This window comes from Anser anser, assembly GCF_964211835.1.
Source record: "Anser anser genome assembly, chromosome: 15".
Taxonomy (NCBI): Eukaryota; Metazoa; Chordata; class Aves; order Anseriformes; family Anatidae; genus Anser; species Anser anser.
This window is the reverse complement of record NC_139736.1, coordinates 1,267,979-1,294,843: the sequence shown is the minus strand read 5'-3', so window position 1 is coordinate 1,294,843 and position 26,865 is coordinate 1,267,979. Positions and strand designations below refer to the sequence as shown.

Sequence of the window (26,865 nt, the reverse complement as noted above, 5' to 3'; positions counted from 1 at the left end):
GCTCAGAGCTCGCCCTCGCAGGGACCGTGGCTGCAGACAGCGCTCCTCCTCCGGCTGTCCTCGGGCTGGGCTTTTTCGAGTTTTTTTTTTTTTTTTTCTTTCCATTTAGCTCAAATGGATTCCATCCTATTTGCCCAGAATTAAGCTCCTGCAGATTTTAATTTGCTGACATTTTCTTCATCCGTTTGGTTGTGGATAGCAGGGATAATGCACGTGCTGCGCCAGTTCCTCCCTGCGCTCAGATCCCCTGCCCATATGGTTGGTCCGTGTAGTAAAAGTGCACAATTGTAGTTCTGCTCAAGGATGATGACAAGCAGCAGCGAGGGGGAAAGATGAGCTGTCTCGGGTAAGTAACGAACAGACCGTCCCCGGGACCCGAGGGGGCTGGGAGGGGAATGCTTTTAAAGCAGCTTAATTCTCAGATCTAGCAACCCCCGGCACCGCAAAAACGAGATGTGTGAAAAGTTAATTAACTCTTATTGCATCCGAGCTGCTGCCGCCAGAGGCTCCGTGGGCATCACAACTCTGCCGGCCGGGGGAGAGGGAAATCTCTCGTTTTGTGTGCCTCCATCGCCTGCAAGCGTCAGAGCTGGGGGAGCCGGGGGTTCGGCTGCTCCGCTCCCTGCGTGTGCAGGGCTGCAGCGTGCCGGGAGGGGAAGGGGCAGGTGGGTTACATGGGGCAGGGGGGTCCCGGGGGTGTGCGCCTCGCGGCACTGCTCTTGTTCCGAGATGTCTCCAGCCAGGGCCGAGCTGCGGCTCCGGCAGAGGAATCGCACCGGCTCTGCACCGAGCAGCGCCGAGGGCTTGTCCTGGGGCTCAGGGGACAAAGTGGCCCCGAGTCACTCGGAGGCAAGTGGTACGGACAGAGCCTCGCCTGCGTTTCAGTGAGGCTTAGAGCTTGTGAAACACCACATACCGGTCCGGTCGCCGTCTCCCTTTGCGCTGTCCCCCAGCACCATCCGTCCCCATGCCGGTGCTGTTTCGGTTCCTGGCAGCGACGTTTGAAACATCTGTTTCAAGCAGATGAACAGCACAACTGCGGGGTGACGGAAATCACACAGATCTCCCCTCTCCCCATTGACCTTTAGTGTTACAAAAGCTTGTGCACTGAACACCAGCGCGGATGCCCCGTGCGCAGGCACCGTCCCATTAACCTGGATTTGATCAGTGGGAGGTGTTAAGGTCCAGGGTGCGTTAATTCAGCGGGAGGCAGCTCTCGGTTTGTTTAGGCTGTTACGTGTTGTCGTGGGTCTCCTTTAGGTCATTCTGTTGTGCTTCACTCTGCTGCAAGGAGAATACAGTGAGCTGTAGTTTGTCACGTCACTTCTTCGGCTGCAGCACGCTGCCTTTGCAACAGCCCCTGCTCGATTTGGGAGCCGAGGCAGGGAGCAGACGTGTCCCCGCTGCTGCAGGGGCTGCACGGGGGCTGAGCTGCAGTGAGCGCGCTTGTGATTGCAGCCACTTTTGATCCCTGACAAAGATAAAATCGCTGCCCAACAGGGGTTCTCTTATCACAGGAGAAATTCCACCGCCTTCATTTTAATAATGCTCCAAACAATCTATTTGTCTCAGCTTGTTTTTCACGGCAATAAAATCACTTGGCATGTCCCCGTATTAAAATGCACGAGCCATCTGTGACTTTCTCTGGATAAGAAATTTCATTTTATCAGGATTTATATAGGATAGATCGCGCTGCTCCCCTGCCTGCCCCCCTCCCCACGTCTCCCTGCCTGCAGGCTTTGGGGAAAGCTTTCCTTTGCGGTGGGGCTGGAAGTGCAGCTCGTGCGAGGCACGGGCGATGCCGAGCCCGCTGCGTCGCGCTGCTGCTGCCGGGCCCTGCTGCCCCGGGGTCTGCGCAGGGCCGCTGCACGGCCGCGTGGGCAGTAGGACGATAATGGAGGAAAAGCAGCTCTGGTTTGCTTCCGTTATAAAAAATCACTAATCTTATAGCCAGACATATGTTAAATGGCCCAAAAAAGGAATTAGGGCAGCAGGAAAAAAAATGTGCCAGCAGTGAAAGCAGTTGGGAGCGAAGTTCCTTTTATTGCAGCTGAGTTCAAATAGGTCATGACCAAAATGCCTCGGTGCAAAATCTGTTATGGGATTAACTTGGTTTGACAAGTCAAGCTACTGCTGTAATGCAGATTTTATCAGCGGAGCCTGCTTTCACACCAACACTGATTTGCAACTTCGATTTTGGAATGCAGTTGCCTGGTCTGAGGGGTTTCTCGTGTCTTAAACATGAGAAACTGCATTTGTCCTGCTGTTCCCACACTGAAGAGCTTACAAAAAAAACCCCACCTGCGTGGTGCAGGCACAAGGCTGGCAGGGGAAGGTGACCGGGGGGCTCTCAGGGCATGTAGGGGTCCCCGGCCGGGGGCTGAGTGGGCTGGGAAGGCGCTGCGCTGCGGTGGGCTCCGCGTCTGCGCTGCTGGGTGGAGGAGCACCGTCAGTCCTGTTCCATGAGAGCAGCGGGCACCTCTGCAAAACAGCTGCGGCCAGATGAAGGATTACTGAGCCTTCCATTCTGGGGGGTGGGACGGTAGCCCTGCCCGCACGGAGAACCCACTGTGAAAACCAGAGGTCTGCGCCCACCGCCTGCAAGTGCCGCTGGCTCTGCGGCTGTGTCCCCGCGGGGCTGGAGGGCAGCGCGGGGCTGCCGGCACAGCCCTGCCCGTCCCCGCCGTCACACCACGGGACGAGTGCCCAGAGCCCGGCTAAAGTCTGCAGAGGTGTCAGTAGGGGAATCCAGGCAGGGAAAAGCAGATTAGATTTGTGAAGATCTGTGCAGTTCCTTACTGTATGGGTGAAGAGTTTTCTATCACAGAAGGATGTGAAATTTAGCATTGCAGCTTATTATCGGGGCAGAAGTGTTTTTCCAGCTTGGCAGCTGTTTATACGGCATAATTTAGACATAATCCAAATGTAGCTCAGTGTTTTAATCCACCCTGGGATGTGTTTTCTGCACAAGCGAGAGACTCAAGGTCAGGTCTTTGATGGCTGTTTTGGGGCTAAACCATACATTTTTCATTTTTCTTTGCTTTGCTGCCTGGAGATCATGTCTTATTTCTGCAGCTCCGGAAAGCTTCACATCCTCTTTATCAAAAGACAGTGCTGTGTTTAAAGACGGCATTATATAAAAAACAGTTGTGTTTTTTTTTTCATCTTCTATCCCTAACGCAATGCGCGGCTGCGTCACCCTGGGGGTGAATGATGGGGGTGAATGATGCCCCGCAGCGCAGGTTTGGGCCCACGATGGCAGAAAGCCGAGGTCGGGTCCTGGCCCTGCTGTCGGTGACCCCACGAGCCAGGGCTGGAGCCGGTGGCCACGGTGGCCGCAGTGGCTCTGCCGTGCGTGAGCATCACCACACCCGCACAGTTGCTGTTTTCCTTTAAGGTTTCTCACCCATTACAGCAGCATGTAATTTAAACAGAAGCACTTTAGAAGTCAACTAATTAGCACCAGCGAGGCATCCCCCTGGAGTTCGGCGTGGAGCCGTGCCCTCCTTTCTGTGCAGCATCCTTACCAGAGAGTTCCAGCTGGAAATTACAGAGGCTGCAGTTTTAGGGAAAGCAAAAGGCTTCGTAGCCGAATTTCGGGGCAGAGCTGGAGCTGGGGAGAAGGGAAAGCAAAGCAGACATTAGAGCAGAACTGATAAAAAAGGAGGAGGACGCGGTGCGTGGTAACCCCGGCGCTGGGAGGCGAGGGCGAGGGCAGGCAGCCCAGGCGCTGCTGGCCGCCCATCTGGCCGCGCTCCCCGCACCGCGGGGTGCCAGGGCAGGGCCCCGCTGGCACCGATCGGCTGCTGGATCCGCGTCGTGGGCGTGAGCTGAGGCTGAATCTCAGCTGCATGAGGAGCTGAAGCGTCTCCCTTTTGTTCCCGCCGCACCTGGACAAATGGGAAAGGACCGGAGTTTCTCTCGGCATTTTCGGTACGTCTCTGCTCTGCTCCTCCGCGTGCGATGCCTGGGGTTAGATTTACCGGGCAGGGCTCGTGCTCCCACGGGCACCCCCACGATGTCTCTGCTGCTGTTCCCCCACGCGTGGTGGGGCACGGCCAGCGAGGGGACCACGGCTGCCAGCATCGCCTTGGCCTGGCCAGATCCTGCTCCCCCACGGCTGTGGTGCGGGGAGCTGGGGGAGTCGGGCAAAGCTCAAGCAAAAATTGGGGCTGGGGAGGTGGGAAGAGCACTGCTGGGTCTGACTTGGCTCCGTGACCGTAGCCCACCAGCAGGCTGCTTTGGGGCGCTGCCTGGTGCCGGGGTGGGAAGGGGCGCGGAGCCGGGAGACCTCGTGGCTGGGCACCACGGCTGGGCCCCAGGGAGCTGGTGTGAAGTTGTGGGTCCTGCAGACGCGGCACAGCACCAGCGCTGGGCGGCACCCACTGCAGCTTTCCAGGGCAGGGGAGGCCCCTGGGCTGGCGGGGGCAAGAGAAAACCCTTAGCAAGTGCCAGCTGAGGAAGGAGGAATATCCGTGAGGAGATAAGCTGCAAATGACCTGTCTGTGAGTTTTGATAAGAGCGGGCAAAGACTGAGATGTGTTGACCACCCTCTGCTGAAGTGAACCTCAGGGTGGAGAGCTGTGATGGGGCACGGTAGGCGGGCTTCTGCCGGCCGCATTTCCCGGCCCCATGGGAGCATGCAGCAACTCGCAGCGCTCGGGGACCTCTCCTGGCCTGGAAAATGCCCTGGATTCACATTGGTGCTGGTGCAGACTGAGTCCTGTTGAAGAAATGTCCTGGTACTCCACAGAGGAGGGCTGTCAGTGCGCTGGGGCTCTGCAGGGCTGGGGAGTGGGCGCAGGGCCACTGTGCCCAGGGCTGGGAGCTCCTTTCCCATCCCCCCTCCAACAGGGAATGCAGCCAGTGCTGACATGGAGCACACGAGGAAGAGGAGAGGGAGGAAGCCGATGGTGCGAGGCCGGCGTTGCCTGGCTCCCCAGCACAGGCAGCCTGCGGGGCTGCTGGACCGCGGGGTCCCCAGGTGCTCATGGGGAGAGCCCTGCCACAGCATCCCTTCGGGGGGAGAGGGAACCCAGCTGGGTGCTGGGCAGGGCTGATCCCAGGGATGGCCGGACGTGGCGGGGCAGCTGTGGTTTCCCACAAAGTGCCGGGCACCATCCACCCCGTGCTGGTGCTGGTGCTGGTGCTGGTGTCGGTGTGTGCTGCGTGGGTGCATTGCGCTGGAGCTGCAGCATCAGCCCAGCACCATCCCCTGCGCCGCCTGGTTGCTGCGTTGCTTGTTAAGGACCAGATGTGAGCACACGCAGTTTCTCAGGCCATCCAAAACACTAAAGCACTGCCCTGCAGGTCCCCGAGCAGCGCCGTGGCCATTCTGCACGCTCCGAGGCCACTCTGGAAATTCTCTGCAAAAGGTTTTGCAGGAGGAAAACCATTTGTGTGCTCTAATAGGATTATTTTTACCAGTCATTTTGCTCCTCTCCATTCTAACACAAAGTTTTACTTTGAACACTGAGCCAATCCGTAGAGGAACGTGTCTTTGTGCCTGCTACGAGCCAGCTGTACTTTGCTCCTCAGCTCCTTTCTGTGCGCCCGCAGGTGAAGTAGCCGTCAGTGCAAAGTGGGACAGTCCTGCTGACGGCAGTGGGACCGAGTTAATTTGGCCAACTGAAATGGGAGCGCGCTCGTTGTGCCTGCGAGGGGCCCGGGCCCTTTCCCCAAGGGGGGGGAGCGCAGCCCGGCCCCGCTGCTGCCCGGCACTTGCCTCCTCCCTGCCGCGGGGCCGCAGAGGCCTGCGTGCAGCTGGGGGAACGATTCATTAGCAGAGTTTCACTCTTTTCTAGTTGCTGCTTCATCACAAATTGACTGTGAATTGCACCGATGTGTTACTTGTTTTAAATTATCACCAAATGCTTTGTGTGAGCATGTGTCAGCATCGGGCCCAGTTGCAATCTGCCTGCTCCGGCTCAGCGGGAGGGCACGAGCCGCTGCTTTGAGCTCTGCCTGTCCTCAGGAGGCAAACGGAGACGTCCTGGTCCTGGGAGGCTTGGGCTGGGAGGTCTGCTCTCCTCCAGCTTCGTCCAGGCTTTCAGGTTCCTGTGGAGGAGACGCCCAGGAGCCCCTCAGGAGCCCCCCAGTAGCGCACAGCCGGCCGCGGTGCTCAGCAGCAGCCTGCCCGCGGCCCTGCCACCCCCTCTGCGAAACGTGCCCCCGGCGCCTGGCGGCAACACCCGCCGCGGGTGCCAGGCCTGCTGTTAGCGCGCGGAGGTGAGGAGCGGTAACGAGGCGCACGAGGCGGTGTCTGGCGAGCGAGCGCAGCTGCGGCAGCGAGCCGCGGCCCGGGCGCAGCGCGCGGAGTTGCTATAGAAACACCAGGAGATAACACCTCCTCGAGGAGCCCCTAAATGTGCAAACGGAAAGGGTGGGAGGAGGTGAACGAGGTGTCGGTGTTCTGCGGCTGTGATGGCAAGAGGAAAAAAAAAAAAAAAGAGAAAGGAAAAGCGTCTCCCCCGTCGCACCAAGCACGGGAGGAGTGCCACAGCCCGGAGTGAAAGCCGCGGGGCTCTCAGCAGAGGGCCTGGGCAGGAGATGGGCAGCTGCACCATATGGGTCCTGGTGGGTCCTGGTGAAGAGGCTGGGTCTGGAGGAGCTGTTCTGGGGGCTCTTGTGCAGGGGTTGTCTGCCTGGACAGCAGGGACAGGGAGAGGACCCAGAGGAGGGCAAAGAGTCTCATCCTGCTTTTGCTAACACCGCCTGTCCCGTCCCCTCCAAACACTGCTCCGAACCACAGCCCTCGGCAGCAGCGACATTTGCAGCAGGACAGGCTCCACAGAGTGAGGTTTTCCCCCACAGGGCTGGCTCCTGGGCTGCTGTTGGGGGAAAAGCAGTTAATTTAAGGCTTGAGCAGAACCCTGTCATTGGCATACCAGGGCCAGTGGCTGAAGAGGTCTGGGATGGGACACAAGGAGGAACAGAGCTGCTTGAATTGGTCTCTGCAAGTGGAGGGCTCTGAATTCCTCTCCCTGATGGAGCTGTGCATGGGACAGAGCAGGAGATGCAGCCAGCATCCCCGGTGTCACCAGGGTTCCCTCTGTTCCTGACATCCCCGGTGTCCCCAGCCCGGTGCCCTGGTGCTCACAGCTCCCGCGGGACTGAGACTGACAGCACACGAGGGGCTGGTGCTGCTCTGGCCTCTCCCAGATACAGCCGGATCCAAAGCTCTGTGCCACGGCCACCTTGACCCTGTCCTCACCCCCTCCCTTGTCCCGTCTGCCAGGATTTTCATCCCCAAGAAGCACCGGCAGCGCTTCGACGAGGTGGTGTCGCAGAGCCTGATCAGCAAGCTGTGCCGCTCCAAGAGCCAGCAGCACAGCAACCGGCTGCGGCGCAGCCGGAGCGAGGACCACCAGGAGCGGCTCCTCGTGTCCACCCGCGCCAGCTCCGTGCCCCGCAGCCACGAGGAGGCCAGCAGGAGCCTGCGGAAAAGCACCTCGCTCATCACCAGCAATGTGGCCTCGGGGGCTGCCCGCAGGTAACGCCTCCCCTGGGTGCCCTCGAGCTCACAGCACTCGCAAGCTGGGAGGGGATGGTGGTGTGCTGGGAGGGATGCAGGATACCTGGCCACGCTGGATGCAGGACGCTCGGCCCTGCTGATGGGCCACGATGCCCAGGCGCACAGCAGGCCGTGTCACCCTGCCCTGCCCCAGCGGTGTCTGGGTGCCAGCAGCAGCAGGAGGGAAGGACACACTGGTGCGCAGGGGATTAACCCACTTCCCGCTGCCCATATGGCCAGAGCTCAGCAGCCCCGGAGCACCCAGCTGCCCTGGTGGTGCCCTGCTCTGTTCCCAGCCCCAGACAGATGGAGCAGGACGGGGTCTGTCAGCAGAGCCGGGGAATCCTCCCAGGAAGGGTCCAGGGAAGGGGGCTCTGGTGGGGCTGAGGGAGGAAACAAGAACTGAATGCTTGTCGGGCTCTGATGTCTCATTTGCTTTTTCACCTGCAGAACAGTGCGGGTTTATAAAGGCAACAAAAGCTTTGGCTTCACGTTACGTGGACATGCACCAGTGTGGATCGAGTCTGTTCTGCCAGGTAGGAAAAGCTGCCAGCCTCAGGAGTCAGACCTCTCTCTGGTCCGAATGTGAAATTTGGAGTGTTTGTTGTTTGCTAGAAATAGCAAAAGGGACTTCGACAAGGCTTAGTGATGGAGTCTCCCAGGTTGAATAATTAATAACTTTGGTGGGATTTATCTTGGTTTTACGCACTCCCTGTTTTGAAAGGTAGAAGGCGTATTTAGTGAACAGTCTGAAACCACACCTGCTTTTGAGTACAAGTTGGGTGCTGGCATCACTGAGCCCGGTGGGCAGGGGCCCATCAGCTGAAGCCCCTCTCCTTCCCTCCACATGCAGGGAGCCCGGCTGAGAAGGCTGCGCTCAAAGCCGGAGACCGAATCCTGTTTCTCAATGGCCTCGACATGAGGTAAGAGGCTCCTTAAAGCCCCTGGGATCAGGGGGGCCCTGGGCAGCGGCAGGGGGCCAGCACGGTTGTGTTCCTTGTTCACCTTTGTGCAGAGACCAGAGCTGGGTGTCCGTGAGAGCTGGCTGTTGGGGCATGAGGGTTTTTGCCCCATATGGACATCTGTAATATTCTCTTATAAAACTGGCTCTAAGAGGAGTACTTCAGCTCCAGCCCTGCTGTTCCTTGTACTTCACCAGTGCAGTGGCAGCAGCCCATATTTCATCAGCTTGGACTTTCTGCACAAAAAGCAAGAGCAAAGGGTTAGAACAGGCTACGTGATAAGAGAGAGCGATGAATATTTAAAGGTTAAACAGCTGATGCTTCTTCTGTCAGTGCTTCAGTTCTCACATTTCGGCTGATCCAGCAAACTGCTGGCTGATGCAGCACTGCCAGAAAACAGAGGAAACCCAGCTGAAGATTGTCCTCTGAGCCCACATTTTGGCAGGCCCTGTCCCAGGTCAGCCCGTGCCCTTCCCACGCAGACCGGCCTGCCTACAGACATGCATTTCACACCCACCTTGCATTTACTCTCCACGCAGAACGGGGACAGGCAGACAGAGACCACAGCACTACCATTTAAATGGACAGTTATCTGCTGGGTCTGAGCCTAGCTTAAAGCTGGCTTCATGTAGCACAACAGCTCCGTGGGGCGCTCACACACGCTGACTCCTTGCTGTGGGTACACCCAGGGTGTCACGGCGTGATTCACGCTGCCCCTGTCTGATCAGCACAGGGGGAGCCAGGCAAGGATGGAGAGTCCAGGGAGACTGCAGCAGGGCAGCAGGGGCTCCAAGCAGCCAGCCGGGGCTGTTTGCCAGACAGAGGAGGGCAGCTCTGACCAGCTCCCCTGTGCCCTGCAGGAACTGCTCCCACGACAAGGTGGTGTCGATGCTGCAGGGCAGCGGGGCGATGCCCACCTTGGTGGTGGAAGAGGGGATCGTCAACTTCTCCAACGGTAAGCGTGCCGGCCAGGAGGGGCGCGGAGTTAACGGGAATCCCAAATCCGAGGGCTCCCACATTGCCATGTCAGGAGGGAAGCACCACACACCCTCATGGGCTCAGCACACTGCAGGCACTGCCTCCAGCCGAACGCTGCTCCTCCTGCCGGGGCAGGCAGCTGCTGGCTTTCTGGGGTCAGGCTCAATCCCCAGCCTGGCTGCTGCCCAGAAGGCTCAGTGTACTGTGAGATCGTCCTTGACAGCCCTGTCCAGCGTCCTCCACATGCAGTCTGTGCCGTGTACTTGACCGAAGTAATCCAACCCTGTGCATCCATGGTCGCTGTGCAAATATCGCGGTTGTGCACGGACTGTGCTGTTCAGAAGAACTGCTGCTGCTATGAATAATTTAGCTCACTGCTGGTGAGCGTGTCAGCAGGAGGAGGGTATCTGGGGTGATGTGGGTATTTGTCAGTGATTTCAGCACCACAGCTCAGCGTGGGGCTTGCTGCAGTGTTTCCAAAGCAGGGTCAGTGCATTATTGGGGTGCTGCTCTGCAGTGCAGGAGTTAGTGAGTGGCTCGTCCAGCCAGAGCAGTGACAGACTCCCCCGAGCTCCACGTTGGCAGCCCTGTGCTACCAACCTGATTGCACATACCCTAGAAACAAAAGCAAGATCTTCACTGCTCATCAGGAGGGCCAGGGGCACTCAAAACCCCTTGAAAAAAAATGAGACGGGATGGGATTTCTGCCCCCAGAGCCCTGGCCACATTCCCATGTTTGAGCACATCCCAGGGCTCGGGGCCAGGTCCCTCTCCCAGCTGGGACCATCGCCCCACACTGCTCCAGGCTCAGCACATGAAATGCCCAGCAAAGCAAGCTGCCTCCCCTTCCTCAGCTTGCTTGCAGGTAACTCTTGACTGGTGCTGCCCCTTGAAGGGGGTGATTATCGTAAAGTGCTTTGAAGTTTGAGCACAGGCTTTGGAGAGCAAGAGAAGGAATGCTACCCATGTTCCCAGACAAGTGCAGAAGCAGCCTGACCAAAGAGCTCCCCCAAGGAGCAGCCCAGGCAGAACATCCCTGCCCATCCGCAGCAGGTTGCTGGGCCTGCTGGCACAGCGGGGAGCTCAGGAGCAGCCAGCCCAGCTCCCCGTGGCTCAGGACAAAGGCAAGGGCAGCCCCAGCTCCAAGCTGGCCAGAAAGCAGCCTTTTATCAGCCATCCAGAGACCAAAATCTGTTTGATTCCCCCCCCGCCCCCACCTCCCTGGTGCAGCTATGTGTGCGCCCGCACATCAGGCTGTGTATGTCCATGGAGTGAGGTGCTCATGCTCTGAGGTCTCCCTTATCAGAGAGATCTGACCTGGAAAACCAGGAGGTGGAGCCGGGTGTGAGTGGTCTGGGGGCAGGCATCAGCCTGAAAGACCCCAGCAAGGCCAAAGGCACCCCGCAGGGCCCAGCTGCTGCATTCACCAGGGGGGCCACAGGCCAGGGCACCCAGAGGCAGGTTGCAGCACTGTGGCTCCACAACCTGCGTGGTTTTCCAGGCCCCCCAAGAGGCACAAGCCAGCCCCAGCCACACTGTTCTCACTCCTGCCCAGCAGACAGGGCTGCTGCAGGGCAAGCCCCGTAGCCCCAGTCCAGCCCCTTTCTCTGTTGAACTTTCTTTTCTCTCTACCTGCGCCTTGCAGACTCTGACTCTGCTGAGTCCCCGACCGCCTCCTCCGCGCTCACCTCCCTGCAGTGGGTTGCAGAGATACTCCCCTCTAGCATCAAGATTCAAGGGAGGACCTTCCACCAGCAGCTGGAACACCTGCTCACTCCACCTGAGCGCTATACCATCTGCAAAGCCCTGGAAAGCTTCTTCCAACATCGGTAACTCGTCAGCAGCCCCACTCCTCTAACACTGCCAACTGGACCGGTAGCGATGCCCATGTCAGGGTCAGTCCCAAAGCAGGAGCAGACCTCAGCCTCACGGGCTGTCAGCAGCGAGCTCTGATCCCTTTCTCCAGCTGTGCGTTTCCCTCAGGGAAAGAGCTGAGGCACGAGCCCATCTCTCGCCAGGTGTCCTGGCGGTCAGACACATTAGCTTTGGAGGTCAGTTCCATCTCCTTTCCCCCCCGGCCGTAAGATGACCTTGTGTCCCACAGCACAGGCTCTCTTGCTGCCTCTGGCAGTAATCTCACCACGCTCCATTCCCGACTCCTCGCTCTTTCCAGCATTTTGTCTGCAGCAGGACAGCTGCACAGCCCTCATCCTGTAGCTGCACACATCCTCCTTGCCCTGCTGCGGGGCTAAAACCCATCCCTGGGCAGCACCTAGACTTGCCGTAGTGACCTTGTTTTCTGCCCTTGGTCTTTAACCTTCCCACACAGCAGTGCAGAAGCCACTGCTCAGGGTGCTGGGAGGTGCTCACTGCCCCCTTCCACAGCTGCTGCCCCGACCGAGCCGTGCTGCCCAGCTGCTCCCCGGAGCCCAGGTCCCACCACAGGCTGGGGATGCACCAGGCAGGCTCCTGCTGCCTTCATGCAGCACTCTGCTTTATAAAGACAGATAAGGATCTGAATCCTCAGTTTTACAGGGAAACACAACAAACCCCTCTGTATTTAGGTCACTGACAGTAATAGACAAACTCCCAACAGCAGCTCTAGGGCTGCACCACCACGATGCGACCAGAGCCTTGTGCTGCCCACGAACCTGCAGGTGCTGAGGGATGCACAGCTGCTTGAACCCCCCACCAGCAGCTGAGCAAACCCTCCTGAGGCCCTGCAGTCACTGCCTCTACCACAATAAAGCAGAAGTCATTGCTGTGAGCTCTCCTGAGACCACTCTGCTTCTGCGGGATTCCCCCAGTGGGCATTTGGGTGAGAACAGCTGCTGCAGGACGAGGCACCAGCCCCTGGGGTCTGCAGCTGGGAAGCACAGACCCGAGCTGAGCAGGGCTCTGCAGGTTGGGAACTGGAGTCCTGCAAACAGAGCCAGGCAGCTCCCTCTCAGCAGGGCTGTTTCTGGGGCCATCGCCTTCACCTGCCCCAGGGCTGCACGAGGGGCATGGGAACCCCTCTCCTCCTGAGCTTGTCTCACCTGTAGCTGCCCCATTTCATGATAATTCACCATCAGCTAATCGTGTGCCTGCCCCAGGGTGAACCAGCTGTGACCTGTAACTGCTCTGAGAAGGGCAGAAGTCCCAAATATTAAGTTCATGTTGCCTGCAGGCTCAGCAAGCAGATAGCAGCATTTCCCAGCTGTGAGCACAGGAGGGAGCAGGACACCCACAGCTGGGTTTTGGCCAGCTTACGCACTGTGAGCCAGCTCGCCCTGTCCACAAACCAGGAGAACAGCGAGTTCAGAGGGCACAGCAGTTTCTGCCCCCGCAGCACCTCCAAAATACCAACCTCTGAGCAGGGAACAGGCTTCTGGCAGCCAGGAGCTGAGCCCAGCTCCACAGAAAAGGCAGAGTAGTGCAGAGCTGGAGAGCAGCTCAGCAAATGACCCCTTTCACCCCTCAGCTCTCCCTCACAGACCTGGTCCCTGCTCATTAGGGGGCAGGGACACTCCACTTGGTTAACATCAAGACAACAGATCTGTTCTAAATACAAGGTCTCCTTCCAGTTCTTCATAGGAAATTCTTACTATTGCTTCTACAACCAGGATGCAGTAGTCACAGGAAGCTTTGACCTCAGATCGCCACCTCAGCTTCTCAGCAGAGGAGCAGCCTGACCTCAGCTCTCAGAAGGCAGTTCTTCCTGAGACAGCCCTCCTTCCCTGGGCTGCCTCATCCTCCTCCCTGAATTGGGTGCTCAGCCCTGTCATTCTCAACAGCCCTTCCACCACCTCCACCCACCACGTAGCTACGTGAAGCAGAGCCTTCAGCCCAGCCCTTGTGTCCGGTGTGCTTCTACCTGAGCCTGCTTGCTGCCATCAGCACCTCGGGCCTTGCCAGAGCATCTCTGCCTTCTGGTGCTCCTTCAGCCAGCTCCCCCAGAGCCCAGCCTGCCTCGTGAACCAGGTTTTATGGCCTGGCTGCCAGGTGCTGCTGGGCCCAGGAGATCACTCTGTGCATTAGCACCACCTGCACAGCTCCAGGTCTCTGACATCTCGCCCTGAAGGGCTGGGTCCCTTGCTGGCAGCCTGGCAGCTCTGCGTGTAGCTGACCTGGTGTGCTTGCACCGAGGGCTCAGGCAAGCCGAGACGCAGGCAGAGGCAGGACGGGAAGCACAAAGCTGTGTGATGGGGCTGTGCAGCTCAGGACGTGCTCACTGCCTAGCCCTCTCTTTCCAATTTTGCAGGAATATTGACACTCTTATTGTGGATGTGTACCCGGTGCTAGACACACCAGCCAAGCAAGTCATTTGGCAGTTTATCTACCAGCTGCTGACGTACGAAGAGCAGGAGCACTGCCAGCAAAAGATTGCCAGGTTTCTTGGTTACAAGTCCTTGGCAGGTGAGAGGAAAGCCCGCGCTCCGGCAGGGACGCGCCGAGTCTCACAGGCCCCCAGGGAGCTTGGTGCTGCCCCTTGCTGCCCCTGTGCAGAGCGTGTCTCCGGCTTCTGGCACCGATGAGGGTTTGATCTGTAACCATCAGGCTGAGGGCTGAGAGGAGAGGTGGTGCTGGTGCAGTAGCAGAGGTTGTCTGTGGCAGCAAAGGGCTTCAGAAGCTGCTCAGGAGGTTGGAGGTTAGGAAGGAAATGGATGGTCGAGGGGCAGCGCTTGGCTAAGAGAGGCGGGCGACGGATGGCAGCGGTGTCTGTCGGGATGTCTGCAGCAGTCAGCCCTGCACGGGCACCTGCTGTTAACGCTGGGGTAGGAGGAGGTATCTCCACCTGACGAGGCGGCAGGAGTGCAGCTCGCCCAGAGACATCGCTTGTCCCTGTCCCCTGAGGGATGCCTGCGGTCCGCCTCTGCTGCCAGCATCGCTTGTTGCTGTGGCAACACAAACCCAGCTGTGGCTCGGTGAGGATCACGGGCTCTGCACTCAGGCAGCGGAAAGTGGAGGGCAAATTTGGACTGAAATGTTTTAATCTTTGGATTTGGGCTTCTTAGTCGCTTTCAGATTCTTCTATTCTAGGCCATTTGCATTTTGTTGATATGGTTGTTTTAGACTCAGTGTAGGTAAAACTGTATGAAAAAGGTGTTTGAATTCAGAGAGACATTTGGAAGAGCACAGTTCTTTTGGCACAGCCTTTCCCCTCACAGGGAGAAACAGCTGAGCAGTCCTGGTGCAAACACCCCCTGTTGTGCGTGGCAAACTGACGGGTATTTGCTCACCTAATGTGCACAATTTCCACTGCTTTTGTGTGTGCGAAATCATGGCCCGATGTACCTAAATTGTTGGATATTCCTAGGAGCTAAGACCCTAAAAATGGAGTTTATAAACTTGAGAAGATCTCAGGGGGAAGTCTGTGTATTTGCAGTTAGCAGCCCGTGTCAGGGATGCCAAGCAGGTGTCCCCAGCCATGGACGGATGAGGATGGTGCTGAGCCTCCCAGGACCACGCTGCGCACGGGTTGCTCCGTGGCTCCTTTCGGCCTCTCAGCAGCGAGGGGCAGCCTGTGAGCACCCCAGGTTCTGGCTGTTCTGGTGCATGATGTGTGTCCACGCATGGGAGCGGGCTGGCTGGAGATCCATGAATTTTGGGTGGTTCTTCACCTGGGCTTCTTCCAAACTCAGTGGCTATCTCTGACGTTTGTGTGTATCGGGCTGTGTGACCGTCAGTCTGTCGGATACCAGGGAGAACGATGCTCTGGTATCCTCGTCCTGCAGCGGGGCATGGCGGGGGTCCTACACGGCTCCCCGTGTCTCACTGTGCGTCTTTCTGCTGCAGCCGAGCCGGAGGCAGAGGAGCGCTACCGCAGCTCCGTGCGAGCGGCCTCCCTGTGCCGGGGCAGCCTTCGGACCCCCCGCCCCGAGGAAGGGGGGGCTGCAGGTGGGTGGCAGGGGGCTGCGCGGGGCTCCCGCTGCGGGGAGGAGGGCGCTGGGGTCCCACAGGCGGCACCCGAGTGCTCTGCCCCAGGTCGATGTCCTGGCCTGTCCCTGAGCACAAATGGTGGGAAAAGGTGGAGGTCAGCACGGAGCGGGCCCCAGGTCTTTGTCTGGAAATCCCTGCTTTCTGGAACAGCTGAAACAAGCACTTCCAATAAGAAGCCACTTGGGCTGAGCCTGAACGTTGTTTCCAGCCCCTTCCATTGCTCAGAAGTGAATTGCGAGGGTCAGCAGCCCGTGGGGTTTTCAGTAACCAAAAAGTATATTTTGTTTATTCTCATTTAGACAAACTGAGTACAGAGAGGTAAGGGGCAAGGCACAGGAGGACTGTCTCTCAGCTGTGCTTGTTTTCTGGTACACGCCATGTTTTACTGCTGGGTGGCTGCTGCTGCCAGCTTCGCTGCACGCCCGGCCGGGGCAAGGACGGGTCTGGGCCAGGCAGAGGATGGGAGGGACCTTCACGGGTCGGGACTGTCAGGGGCTGCTGGGGGCATGTGCAGGACAGGGGGCTCCTGACGGATTTGTGTCTTCCTTCGGCAGGTCAGAGTGACACCGTGGAGGTCCCGGTTCGCCTGATCCCTGGAGAGAGGCAGGCTGGGGACGGCACGTCCCTGCCAGAGACCCCCAACCCCAAAATGGTGCGGCTGTCACCCGTGGGTGGGAGGCGGGGAGGGCTCCTGGCAGCGCTTTGCCCCAGGAACATGGGACCTTTGCCTTCATGGGGAGCATCGACAGTTTGACCCCCTTCATGTTAATGCAGGAAAGCAGCAGCGATGTGTCTGTGTGTCAGCACCTGCTTTCTGTGCCTGGCAGCATCCCTGCCTCAGAGCTCTTCTCTGGGCAATTACTCAGCTTTAGTACCGGGGGGGTCTGTCCTTGTCTTCCTGCAGCCTTGTGGGAGGCTCCTGGGGAGCTTCAGAAAAGGCGAGGTAGCCTAGGTTTGGGGCGAAGCAGTCCCTTAAAGAATAAAAGACATCTGTGCTGGCTGTCCTGCCCCAGGACACTGCACGTCCCTGGGGGGGGTCACAAGCCAGGTCTCAGTTTGGGCACTGGCAGCAGCTCTTTGCCCTTTTTCCCAGATGTCGGCTGTCTACGCAGAGCTGGAAAACCGCCTGCTCGGCAGCTTCGCCAGCAAGATGGGCAGTGCTGCCCTGCACAGGGCATCGCCTCCGGCCCCAGAGCCAGCGCGCACCGCAGGTACCGTCTGTCTTCCCACGGCTCCCGTGAGATGCAGAGCTGGGGGGGCTCGGGGGGGCTCTCCTGGTGCTCATCGCGGTGCCGGGCCCCTGGCAGCCCGCAGGAGGGGCTCTGGGGAGCACCGCAGCAGGACCCCCGGCAGCGCCCTGTCCCGCAGGTTCTCGCAAGTCGGGGATGCCGGTCTCATGGCCGAGCGACCCGCTGGCCTCCCAGCAGTGCTACTACCGCCTGCACAGCAGCATGCCCTCCCCGAGCAGCACCGAGTCCAACCCCTACGTCAGCCTGGACAGCAGCCCGGCCCCGTCCCCCCGGCACCGGCAGTACCCGCTGAGCCCGCTGTCGCGGCGGAAGAAGCTCTTCACCTTCTCCAGGCCCCCGCGCAGCCGCGACACCGACCGGTTCCTGGACGCCCTCAGCGAGCAGCTGGGACACCGGGTCACCATCGTGGATGATTTCCTCACCCCCGAGAATGACTACGAGGAGGTGAGCGTGGTGCCGGGCTTGGTGCGTGTCTCCAGCAGCCGTATGTGGCAGCCTGGAGCAGCCCGTGCCGTGCTGGGGACACGTCCCGGGGCCGGGCTGGGGGCAGAGGGGGGCAGGACCCCGCTGAGGCTGGTGGCCGGGGATGGAGGACGAGGAGCCTCCTTCAGCCTCTCCCCTCTTCCCCACCCAGATGAGCTTCCACGATGACCAGGGCAGCTACGTCACCAACGACGTCAGCAGCAGCGAGTACATCAGCAGCAGCGACGAGGGCAGCTCCCTGACCTACTCCACGCTCTCGGACCACATCCCCCCGCCACCGCTCAGCCCCCCTCCGCCGCCGCCCCCCCTGCAGTTCCACGACCCCCAGGCCGTCCCCGCTAAGGCAGAGGCCGCCAAGGCGAGCGCGTCGCCTGCCCCCAAGTCCCTCATCAGCCACCTGCACCCCATCCCGCCCCCGCCGCCCCCGCCGCCGCCCCCCCCGGTGCCCTGCGCGCCCCCCCTGCACCGGGGGCTGCTGCACCGCAGGAGCGAGACCAACCACATGAGCGTCAAGAGGCTGCGGTGGGAGCAGGTGGAGAACTCGGAAGGGACCATCTGGGGGCAGGTACGGCCCGGGCGGGGGCGCGGGGGCTGCAGGAGGTTTTATCAACGGGAAACCACAAGCGCGGGTGGCAGCGGAGTGGTGGGGAGAGCACCGAGAGCACCACGGGGCAAAGCAGAGGCAAGGAGTGAGGCGAGGTGTGCTAAGCCTTTGGCCTCATGGACTTGAGGTGATGGAGGGGGATTCAGGTCCCTGTAGGGAGGAGCTGGCTTTGGTGGAGTTCATCTTCCAGCCCCTGTGTTTCTCCTCCTGCCCTGAACAGCTGGCTGGGAGCTGTGGGATCACCTCCCAGTCCCACAAGTACTGCCCGCACAGCAAGCACTTGAAGCCCTGCATCCCTGTGGGCAGCTCCCTCTGCCCCGGCACTCTGGGGAACAAGGTGTTTCTTCCTGGTGATTTTTTGGATGCAAAGAATTCCAAAAACCTCTGGAATTCGTACCTGATCCTTTAGTAGAGCGAGTGTGCCCCAGCAGCAGGTGAGCAGCAGTATCGCTCTGTAGGACTTCAGCTGTAGGACAGCAGCGAAACGAACCTGTGGGGCAGCAAGGCCAGCCGCAGGGACAGATGGAAGCGCTGACAGGAGTCGTCTCAGGGCTTCCTCCTCCCTTCTCAAAAGAGAGTGGGTCCCACCAGGTGAGCTCAGCACCTTGTGTAGAAGCCACCTCCACAAGCAGTGAGCTATTCACAGGTTTTCAGCGGGGGATTTACGATGGCTGACTCTCCTCTTATAAGGACGGTGCCATCAACGTGTCCTGGGCTTTTCAGAGCCCGGGGTGGCCTTGGAGGGAAGGGGCACAGCGCAGGTGGCAGTGCCCGCCGGTCCCCGGGGACAGCACAGCCACCCGCCCGCTCTTTCTCCTCCTGCAGCTCGGGGAAGACTCGGACTACGACAAGCTGAGTGACATGGTCAAATACCTGGACCTGGAGCTGCACTTCGGGACGCAGAAACCAACCAGTAAGTACCGGAGCTCTGGGGCGGGTGCTGGTGGCAGGCGGAGGGCAGGGCGTGTGTGGCTGCGGGGGCCGCGGGGCTGAGCGGCCGCCAGGCAGCGGGGTGCTGGCTCTGCCTCGGGGCAGCACAGCAGCGTCCACACGCAGGGTGCTGTGACCGGCGGCACTGCAGGCTGTTAAGGTGGAGATGGTGTCCCTGTCTCCCTTAATCCTCCTCGCTGCCGTTGTCTGTTCTCATTGTCCGTTGTCGCTCTGCGTTTCAGTCGGGCTGGGCGGTGGAACTCGGCCGGACGGTTTTGCTCCCGTTCTGCTTCCTGCTCTCATGCGCTCAGTCAGCACTGCCCGGCTGCCCCCAGGCTGTTGGGTCCCAAAATGCTCCTCATTGCCGCGACAGGCCTGGCTTTCAGTAGAGCAGAGCCCTAAACCTGCAGCACCTTTGTGCACGGGCTCCGCTCCCCGTGCCTGTGAAGTGCGTGGCAGCCAGCGGTGCTGTGTAGTGGGAGCCAGCTGCAGGCTGGGAGCAAACTGCAGCTCTGCTGCTCGAGAACTCGGCCCTGAAAAAGCTGCGAAAACATTTCTCTGCCCATAGAGGGCATTACGAGTAATGTTTTTTGTTCTACCCATGTAATGTATAGCAGTGACAGCAGACATGGGCAGGCCCAGCTCGAGTGGGCAAATTCAGACGGGCTTGGTGGTGGAAGTGGGACGAAATGGGACCCTTCTCAGGGGCTGTTGTTTCGGGGATGTTTCTGGGCAATCTGGGATTTTCTGTGTATTTCACCTCTTGTTTTACCTTTTTCAGCTCCAACTGCGTCCTCCATTCAGGAGATCTTTGAATCGCAGAATTCAAGGATTCCCGGAGCCATTGCTGTGCGCAAAGCATCAGCTCTCCTCACTTTCATTCATGGTTTCACTGTTTTCAGCAGTTTTATTCCCACTGGAGCCGGCTGAGCCTGTCCTTACCCATGATTAAATCTCTCAGTTTCTCTTCCAGAGCCAACTCTCATGCCTGAAACCTTTAAAAAGAAAGACGTGGTTGAAATTTTGTCCCACAAAAAGGCCTACAACACATGTAAGTAAACATCGTGGTGAACATACCCGCAAAACGGGCCCCGAGATGGGACCAGGGATGTAGAGAACTGGAAAGGTAAAAGGAAGGAGGCTACATGAGCACAATCCCAGGAGCACAGTCCCAGCACGGCTCCTCTGGCCGCAGCTGTTCTTGCAGCCCAGCAGAAGCCGCTGCGAGTGCCCCCCGGCGCTGGGCTCAGCCCGGGCAGGGGGACAAGGATGGGAGCGGGATGGGATGTGGCTCATTGGCCTCCAAGGGACAGGGGAAGAGTGGTGTTGGGGCTGCCCCGTGCACCAAGGGGGGTCAGTGCTGCACCTCCAGTGCTTGTGGTGGGGAGGAGCAGTGGGAGGGCTTGTTGGGACCTGCGAGCCCCCGTCTCCCTGGGCTGCAGCGATGTGGCAGCGGGGGAGGCTCCGGGCATGGTTTCCAGTTTCCACAGTTTCCCAGATGGACATGCTGGGGATGTCCTTGCAAAATTTTGCAATAGCCTGGTAGGGGTCTGCAGGGGCGAGTGACTCCTGAGCCACCCCTACAGCCTCTGCAGGGCCTCGGGGGGTGGAAAGCCCTTCCTCCTCCCAGAGCTGACCTTGTCGGTGTGGGCACACGAAGCCCAGGCTGCTCTCACACTGCAGAGATTGCGCTTCCCCTCCCAGCCCCATCCTGCCAGGCAGCCCATCCCCAGGGCTGGCCCTCCTCCCGGCCCCACTGATGTACGTCCCTCCCTGCAGCCATCCTGATCGCCCACCTCAAGCTTTCGCACATGGAGCTGCGCCAGATCCTCATGACGATGGAGACGGACCGCCTGGAGCCTTCTCACATCAAGCAGCTCCTGCTGTACGCCCCGGATGGGGAGGAGGTACAGCGCTTCCAGAGCTACAAGGAGAACCCCGGCAAGCTGAGTGAGCCCGACCAGTTTGTGCTGCAGGTACCTGCTGGCTGGAGGTGCTCCGGCTGCGGGGCCCTGCCCGTGGGATGTCCTGCAGAGGGATGGGGGAGGAGGGCGCAGCAGAAAGCACGCAGCCAGCAGGGCTCTGATGTGCTCCGAGTGCATGCTGTGGGTGGGAGGAGCTGGGGGCACCCATCACCGAGACCTCCTGTGGGTGATGCTTGGGCCGATGCCCGAGGTGTCCAGGAGCTCCCAGCAGTGGCAGTTTCACAGCTGAAGCATACCACAAAATTTACTGCATGCTAAGAGTGACTTTGCCCTCCTCTGACTTACTTCCTGTTGACACTTGTGGGTATGGGCACAAAACCTCCTCCTGCAGCACCATACCATTTTCAAGCACAGGGAAATATGCCAGGGAGCATCATCTAGGAAGGATTTGGTTAAAGGTGACAGCAGTAATTTTCTCCTCCTTTTGCTCTCAGATGTTGTCAGTACCAGAGTACAAGATCCGTCTGCGCAGCCTACATTTTAAGACCACCCTGCAGGAGAAGACGGAGGAGATCAAAGCGAGCTACGAGTGTATCTGCAAGGCCTCTCTGGAGCTGAAAAGCAGCAAGAAGCTGGCTAAAATCCTGGAGGTCAGAACCGTCCCTGTGGGCAGCAGCTGCTGGGGTCCCTGCCACCCCTCCAAAGCCCACAGAGGTGGCACAGCCCCGCACAGCCCCGGCCCCTGGCCCGCAGGGTCCCACCACTGGGTGCTGGCAGCTGCCCTTTGGCCTGACTCGGATGAGCTGCCCCAAATTAATGCTAATTCATCTGGCTTTGGCTTAAAAAAAAAAAAAAAGACAAAAAAAAAAGCAGGTGGGATGAATGAGAACACGGTGTGACAGAAGGCATTTCCAGATGAGAGATGAACCGCGTTGGTGGCTCCTGGCCAGTGACCCCCAACACCTCGTTAAGTGCCGGGGAGGCAGTGGCTGGCTGCACATTAACGAGCAGAGAACAGGAATCCCGAGAGCCCCAGGCTGACTTCAGGGTGGTCCCGAGGGCCCTGCCCGAGGGCCCTGCCGTGCCCCTAGTGCTGCAAAGACACAGCATAAGGAGTCAGCCTTTCGGAGGGGAAACAGCCCTGCTGGATCGCTGCTTTTTCTTTAAAAGATCCCCTTAAAGATCTGCAAAATCACGTTGTGCTGGAAGTGGCAAAGGAGCTGATCCAGCCAGCCCCTGGCCACAGGAGAGACCTGCCCGACTGCTGCAGGGGAGGGAAGGGAGTCGTGGGCAGCGCTCACGTAAGCTGCACTCTTGGTGCGGCTCTGACCCAACAGCAGGTGCCAAAGGTACCGAAGGAGACGGGGATGGGGCAGTGTAAACGCTGGAGGTGACTGGCCAGTCATTCACCGTGGTTTGTGTTTGCAGTTTGTGCTGGCAATGGGAAACTACCTGAACAACGGGCAGCCCAAGACCGGCAAAACAACAGGCTTTAAAATCAACTTTCTCACTGAGGTAAGGAGAGGAAGCACGCGCCTCCTCGTGCCGGAGGCACCAGCGCCGGGAGCTGCAGTGACCCGTTGTCACGCCTGCCCTTCTACTGGGTGCTGGGTGCTGCAGCTCCCAGCGAGGGCCCCGCGGCAGGGCAGGGGCCTTCCACAGCACCGGCCCCGGAGGCCTCGGCCCTGAGTGCCCCGTGCGGGCTCCGTCCCAGCAGGGGCACCACGGTGTGTGCGGGGTGCAGGGATACAGCCCCCCGCGGGGTGGGGGGACTGCTTAGCAGCTCAGCGCCTCCCGTCTGGGTGTTACACACTGCGTAAACACTAAACGTCCCGTCTGAACGTTGATCCATGCAGCACGGCAGGGGACGGCCATGCAGGGGAATGGACGCAGGCTGAGCCCCCGTGCAACCAACCCCACTGGGTGCTTCCCAAACCTGCTCTGCATGGGGTCTCCTTACTTGTTTTGCTTTGCTGTAGCTGAACACAACCAAGACTGTTGATGGGAAATCCACCTTCCTGCACATCCTTGCCAAATCACTTAGCCAACACTTCCCAGAGCTCCTGGGCTTTGCCAAGGATCTTCCCACAGTGCCGCTCGCTGCCAAAGGTAATCGAACAAAAGCATCTGCACTGCCTCCTGGTTTGGTACGGGTACAGGACTGGCCATGAGCATTGGTACAAGCAGGATGGTGATCCAAGACAAGGGGGAATGGTCCTGAGCGAGAGGAGGGGGCTGGAAAGGCACGAGCTTAGTGGGGGGGGGGGGTCCCAGCTGTGACATGCTGCTGCACCCAGCAGTGCCCAGACACAGCTGTCCCTGTGCTGAACCTTCCTTCTGACACGAGAAGGTTTGGTGGCGAGTTCAGACGTACCTTGTAAGTGCCGATGAGGAGCAGAAGCAGGAAGTGCCAGAAGCCGTCCTGCTCCACCCAGCCCCTGTCTCCATCCATCCCCGCTGCGCAGTGCCCCAGGGCTGGTGCCAGCGTTATTCCTGCCTGCAGCGTGCACCACCTCGCAGCTACAGGTTCACAGGCCAGTCACAGGTATTGCACGGACTGAGGATCACACGGCTTGGCTAGCTGCCTTTAAAATAGTCACCGAGATCTCGGGGTTACCATCTGTGTGCGGTGGTGGGGTCCCAGCAGGCTGGCTGCAGGCAAGCCGTGGGGCTGCCTTCCCTTTGCACACCATTGCCTCCTGGTTGCGAGCAATTCCCCTGGGAATTGGTGCTACAGGCGGTAAAGAAAGAAGAAAACTCAGTCCCAGAGATGTAAGCCTTCCCCTGATGAAGGTCACTTTCCTAGCTGGAATTTGCACCTGGCCCAGCTGCTCTTTGCAGCCCACGGGCAGGCTGTGGGCAGAGCAGGGCGCGTGGAGCTGCGTGTCCCCGGGCAGCCCCGACCCCTGCCACGGCCCCTGCTCGCTGCCCAGCTAGTGGCAGGAAGGCAGCCAGACCCAGGTAACGCTGCTGGCTCCTCTCTGCGCCTGCAGTGAACCAGAGAACGCTGACGGCTGACCTCAAGGACCTCCACACCACCGTCAGCGACATACAGGTGGCCTGCCACAACATGCCCGCTACCGCAGAGGACAGATTTGCAATCGTGATGACTGTATCCTTCTGGGAAAGGGCCAAATCCCCAACACGACTTACTGCCCTCAAGTAAAACCGTTTGGTTGTCGTTGTCCCCGCTTGGTAAGCAGCAGCGCTATGCCCACATCTCAGCACTTGGTGAAGTGTGGGGACCTCCACCCTCCGCTCTCTCCTAGCCAAGGTGGGAAACAGCTTTGTCGTGGCCGCCAGCCCCCAGGCCTCTGCATGGCAGAAAGCCGTGCCAGAGAGCTTTCCGGGCCATCTCCCCCTCCAGGGAAGTGCTGCTGTGCCGGCTGTGCATGGCAGCGGGCTGCCCTCGCATGTGGACCTCTGCAGCAGGTCCTTTCCTGCATCTGGGAGGAAACCTGGCCACACTCACAAGCAGAAGCTATTATTATCTGTACAAGCCCTGCAGTCCGGCTGTTTTCCCTTAAGCCATCTCTCCCAGTCCTTTCTGGAGAGTGCCCAGCCCGCCATGCGCTCGCTAGATGACCTGCAGCACAAGGCCATGGAAGAATTTGGCAAGGTGTTGTCCTTCTTCGGGGAAGACTCTAAAATGACAACTTCAGAATCTTTCTTTGGCATTTTTGCAGAATTCATGAGCAAGTTTGAGGTGAGCTGTATTTCTCAAAGCCGGCGGGGGGGGGGGGGAAGGGGGTGGGTCCTGCTAAACAGGGGTGAAGCAACGGCCGTGGGGAGGGTGAAGCAGGAGCTGTGTCCCCCAGTTAACAGAGGCCGGCCTGCAGCACCCCAGGGCGGGTGGCACCGAGTGGGTAACACTCACTGGGTAGGTGGTGCCGTGGGGCAGTTTAGGGGAGAGTGAAGGGCACAGAGGCCGGTGCCGGGGCCGTGTTCTCCCTGACCACAGCAGCTGCCTTTGCCTGATGCTCGTCTCCTGCTCTTTGCTTTCTCTCCCCACAGCGGGCACTCACTGACGTGCAGGTCGGTGAGAGCCAGCGCAGCCCCAGGATGACGTCCCCCCTTGCCTGGTGACAGGCTGTGGCAACGCGAAGTGCAACAATTTATTGCCAACAAAGTGCAATTTGCTCCCGTTGAGTTTGGTTGTAAATACACTGCTGCTGCCTGCTACCACCGAGCAGAACCGCAGGCCGAGGGGCTGGGGCAGCTCCGACACTGAACGGGCACCACAGACGGTCACAGATGGAAGCGGGGGTGAGGCACGGGCACAGGAAGGCAAACACCGCCTTGGTTTGACAATGTCCTTCTTAGCATCCTTCACTTCAAGTGTATTACAGAATCAAGGGCTTCAGACACACCCAGGTAGAACCCCGCTGCCCTGTGTCCCCGCAGCACACAGACCTGGCACCAGCAGTCGCAGGAGCCCTGTCCCCTGTCCCTGTGGCCAGCGGTGCGTGGCTGCGCAGGGCCCCTGCCCCTCGTGCAGGACATCCCCTCGTGCCCAAGCGTTCCCCTCGCAGCTGCAGAGCCGGTCAGGCCGGGATGGGAGCGCTGGGGATGAGTACAACCCCCTCGGCCCCCTGTGCACTGGAGCAGCACAGCGTGGGGCTGCAGTGCTGCCTGCGCAGGTGGCAGCAGCTGGGTGCAGACCACCGGTGGTGGCCCGGGGGCTCTGATGCCTGCCAATGTCGGCCAGTGGCAGTGGGAAGAGACAGCACCTTGCAGAACCCCATGGCACACCTGCGTGGTGCCGACCTTGGGTCCAGGGTGGTTGTACCCAGCTGCTCGGGAGTGCAAGGAAAGCTCCAGAGCCCTTCTGGCCGTCAGCTTTGCTTAAAGGTGCGGCAATGACTGATAAAAGATCTTGTTGATAATTTCATGTCATCAGCCCTAGACTTACCTGAGCTCGCCAGGAGACACGAATCCCTGAGCATTTTGGTGCCTCCTTGTAAAGCACAAAATCCTTACTAGCTTAAAAATGAGAGGGAGCCCTCTGGAGCCTTGAGTACTGCCCCCGAGGGACAGTACAGCGCAGCCAGAAACGCCTCCTGTGCCCTCTGGTATTCGCTGCCAGGGGCTGGGGTCCTTGCAGTCCCTTTGGCGCACCGTGTGATGTGACCAGTTCGTGCTGGATATACCCAGAGAACTCTAGAAGCATTCGTGCCCATCTTTCAACAACAGCTGATTGTTATTTACATTAATTAAATTCCCTGCGAGCTGTCCCCGGGACAAAAGGGCTAACAGCATCCTGCGGTCAGTGCATGCGCCTCCAGGCGACGCAGCGCCCCAAGAGCTTTGCGGCAGCAAAACTACCGTGCGTTAATATTGTGAGGCATTGCTCCGTGCAAAATGCATCCATTGCCTTTCCAACCCGACATGCTCAAACCTCCCGGCCTGCCGAAGCGCTCCGCAAGCCGCAGCCTCGGTGAGCCTCTGCACGTCGATGCCAGAGCAAGAGCTCTTCCTGCAGCCTGTGCTGAAGCGCAGAATCACCAGCCGGTGCATTATTTATGGGAGACCTTATGACCATCAAATCATCAGTTTTCAATATTTTTTAAACCCTGCCGTAGAAAGTGAAGTATGTTTTCACAGCATTTTCAGTCCATACAGTTGGAAGTGCCAGGTAGTTTCCAGCCTTGTGCTGGCAGAGCCCAGCCCTGCCCGTCTCGGTCTCTTCTCTCCACTGACAGTGGTGACAGGGCAACGTGCCCTCAGCTCCACTCCCCATTTTGCGTGTTGCACACTGCATTCAGTTGATTTTTTTTTTTTTTAATAATTATGTTAAACATTTAAACTTCTGGAGTTTATTTTGAAACTGTCATTAAAAATATGAAAGTGCTGTACATAGATTTTGCTACATGTTGTAACTTTCCAGAATAGTTAGAACTCCAATCCCCTTGGTATTTTTATGTGAATATTTTCAAAGAACCAGAACTTCTGAGATATGGTTATATTATTTGATAATGGGACTATGTATATTCACAATTCAGTCTCTACCCAATGCCTATGTGCTATTCCCAAAATAAAGCTACTGCCTTCTGCCTCCTGACTGCACGTGCATTTACATTCTGTTAAAAATCGCTTGGTACCACAGGTGCAGATGAAGGTGTGAGGAATTCTGCATTTGGCTTTTCTGTGACTGCACACCGCAATATCGGTCCTTGTACCTCCAAGATAAAGGTTGCTGCATCTGACCTTGCTGGTCTGAGGAAAATAACTGCACACTTCAGAAGAGAGCAGTTTGCGAGCAGCGTTCAATCTAGCATGATGAATATGAGCAGCAAAT

The 26,865-nt window shown here is 58.8% G+C and overlaps 1 protein-coding gene across 1 annotated transcript; it reads left to right on the top strand.

Annotated features, from left to right (window-relative positions):
• The first annotated feature begins 362 nt into the window (after positions 1-362).
• GRID2IP (Grid2 interacting protein) lies at positions 363-26,628 on the top strand. Its single transcript, XM_083800732.1, has 21 exons — positions 363-3,933; positions 7,238-7,492; positions 7,964-8,049; positions 8,367-8,436; positions 9,336-9,430; positions 11,099-11,282; positions 13,697-13,851; positions 15,232-15,649; positions 15,703-16,027; positions 16,469-16,586; positions 16,744-17,069; positions 17,260-17,673; positions 18,538-18,625; positions 19,616-19,693; positions 20,422-20,618; positions 21,062-21,217; positions 21,996-22,082; positions 22,547-22,676; positions 23,561-23,679; positions 24,109-24,273; positions 24,582-26,628. The coding sequence occupies exons 1-21, from the start codon at positions 3,899-3,901 to the stop codon at positions 24,651-24,653; spliced, it is 3,573 nt and encodes a 1,190-aa protein (XP_083656858.1). The 5' UTR covers positions 363-3,898; the 3' UTR covers positions 24,654-26,628.
• Positions 26,629-26,865: the final 237 nt, after the last annotated feature.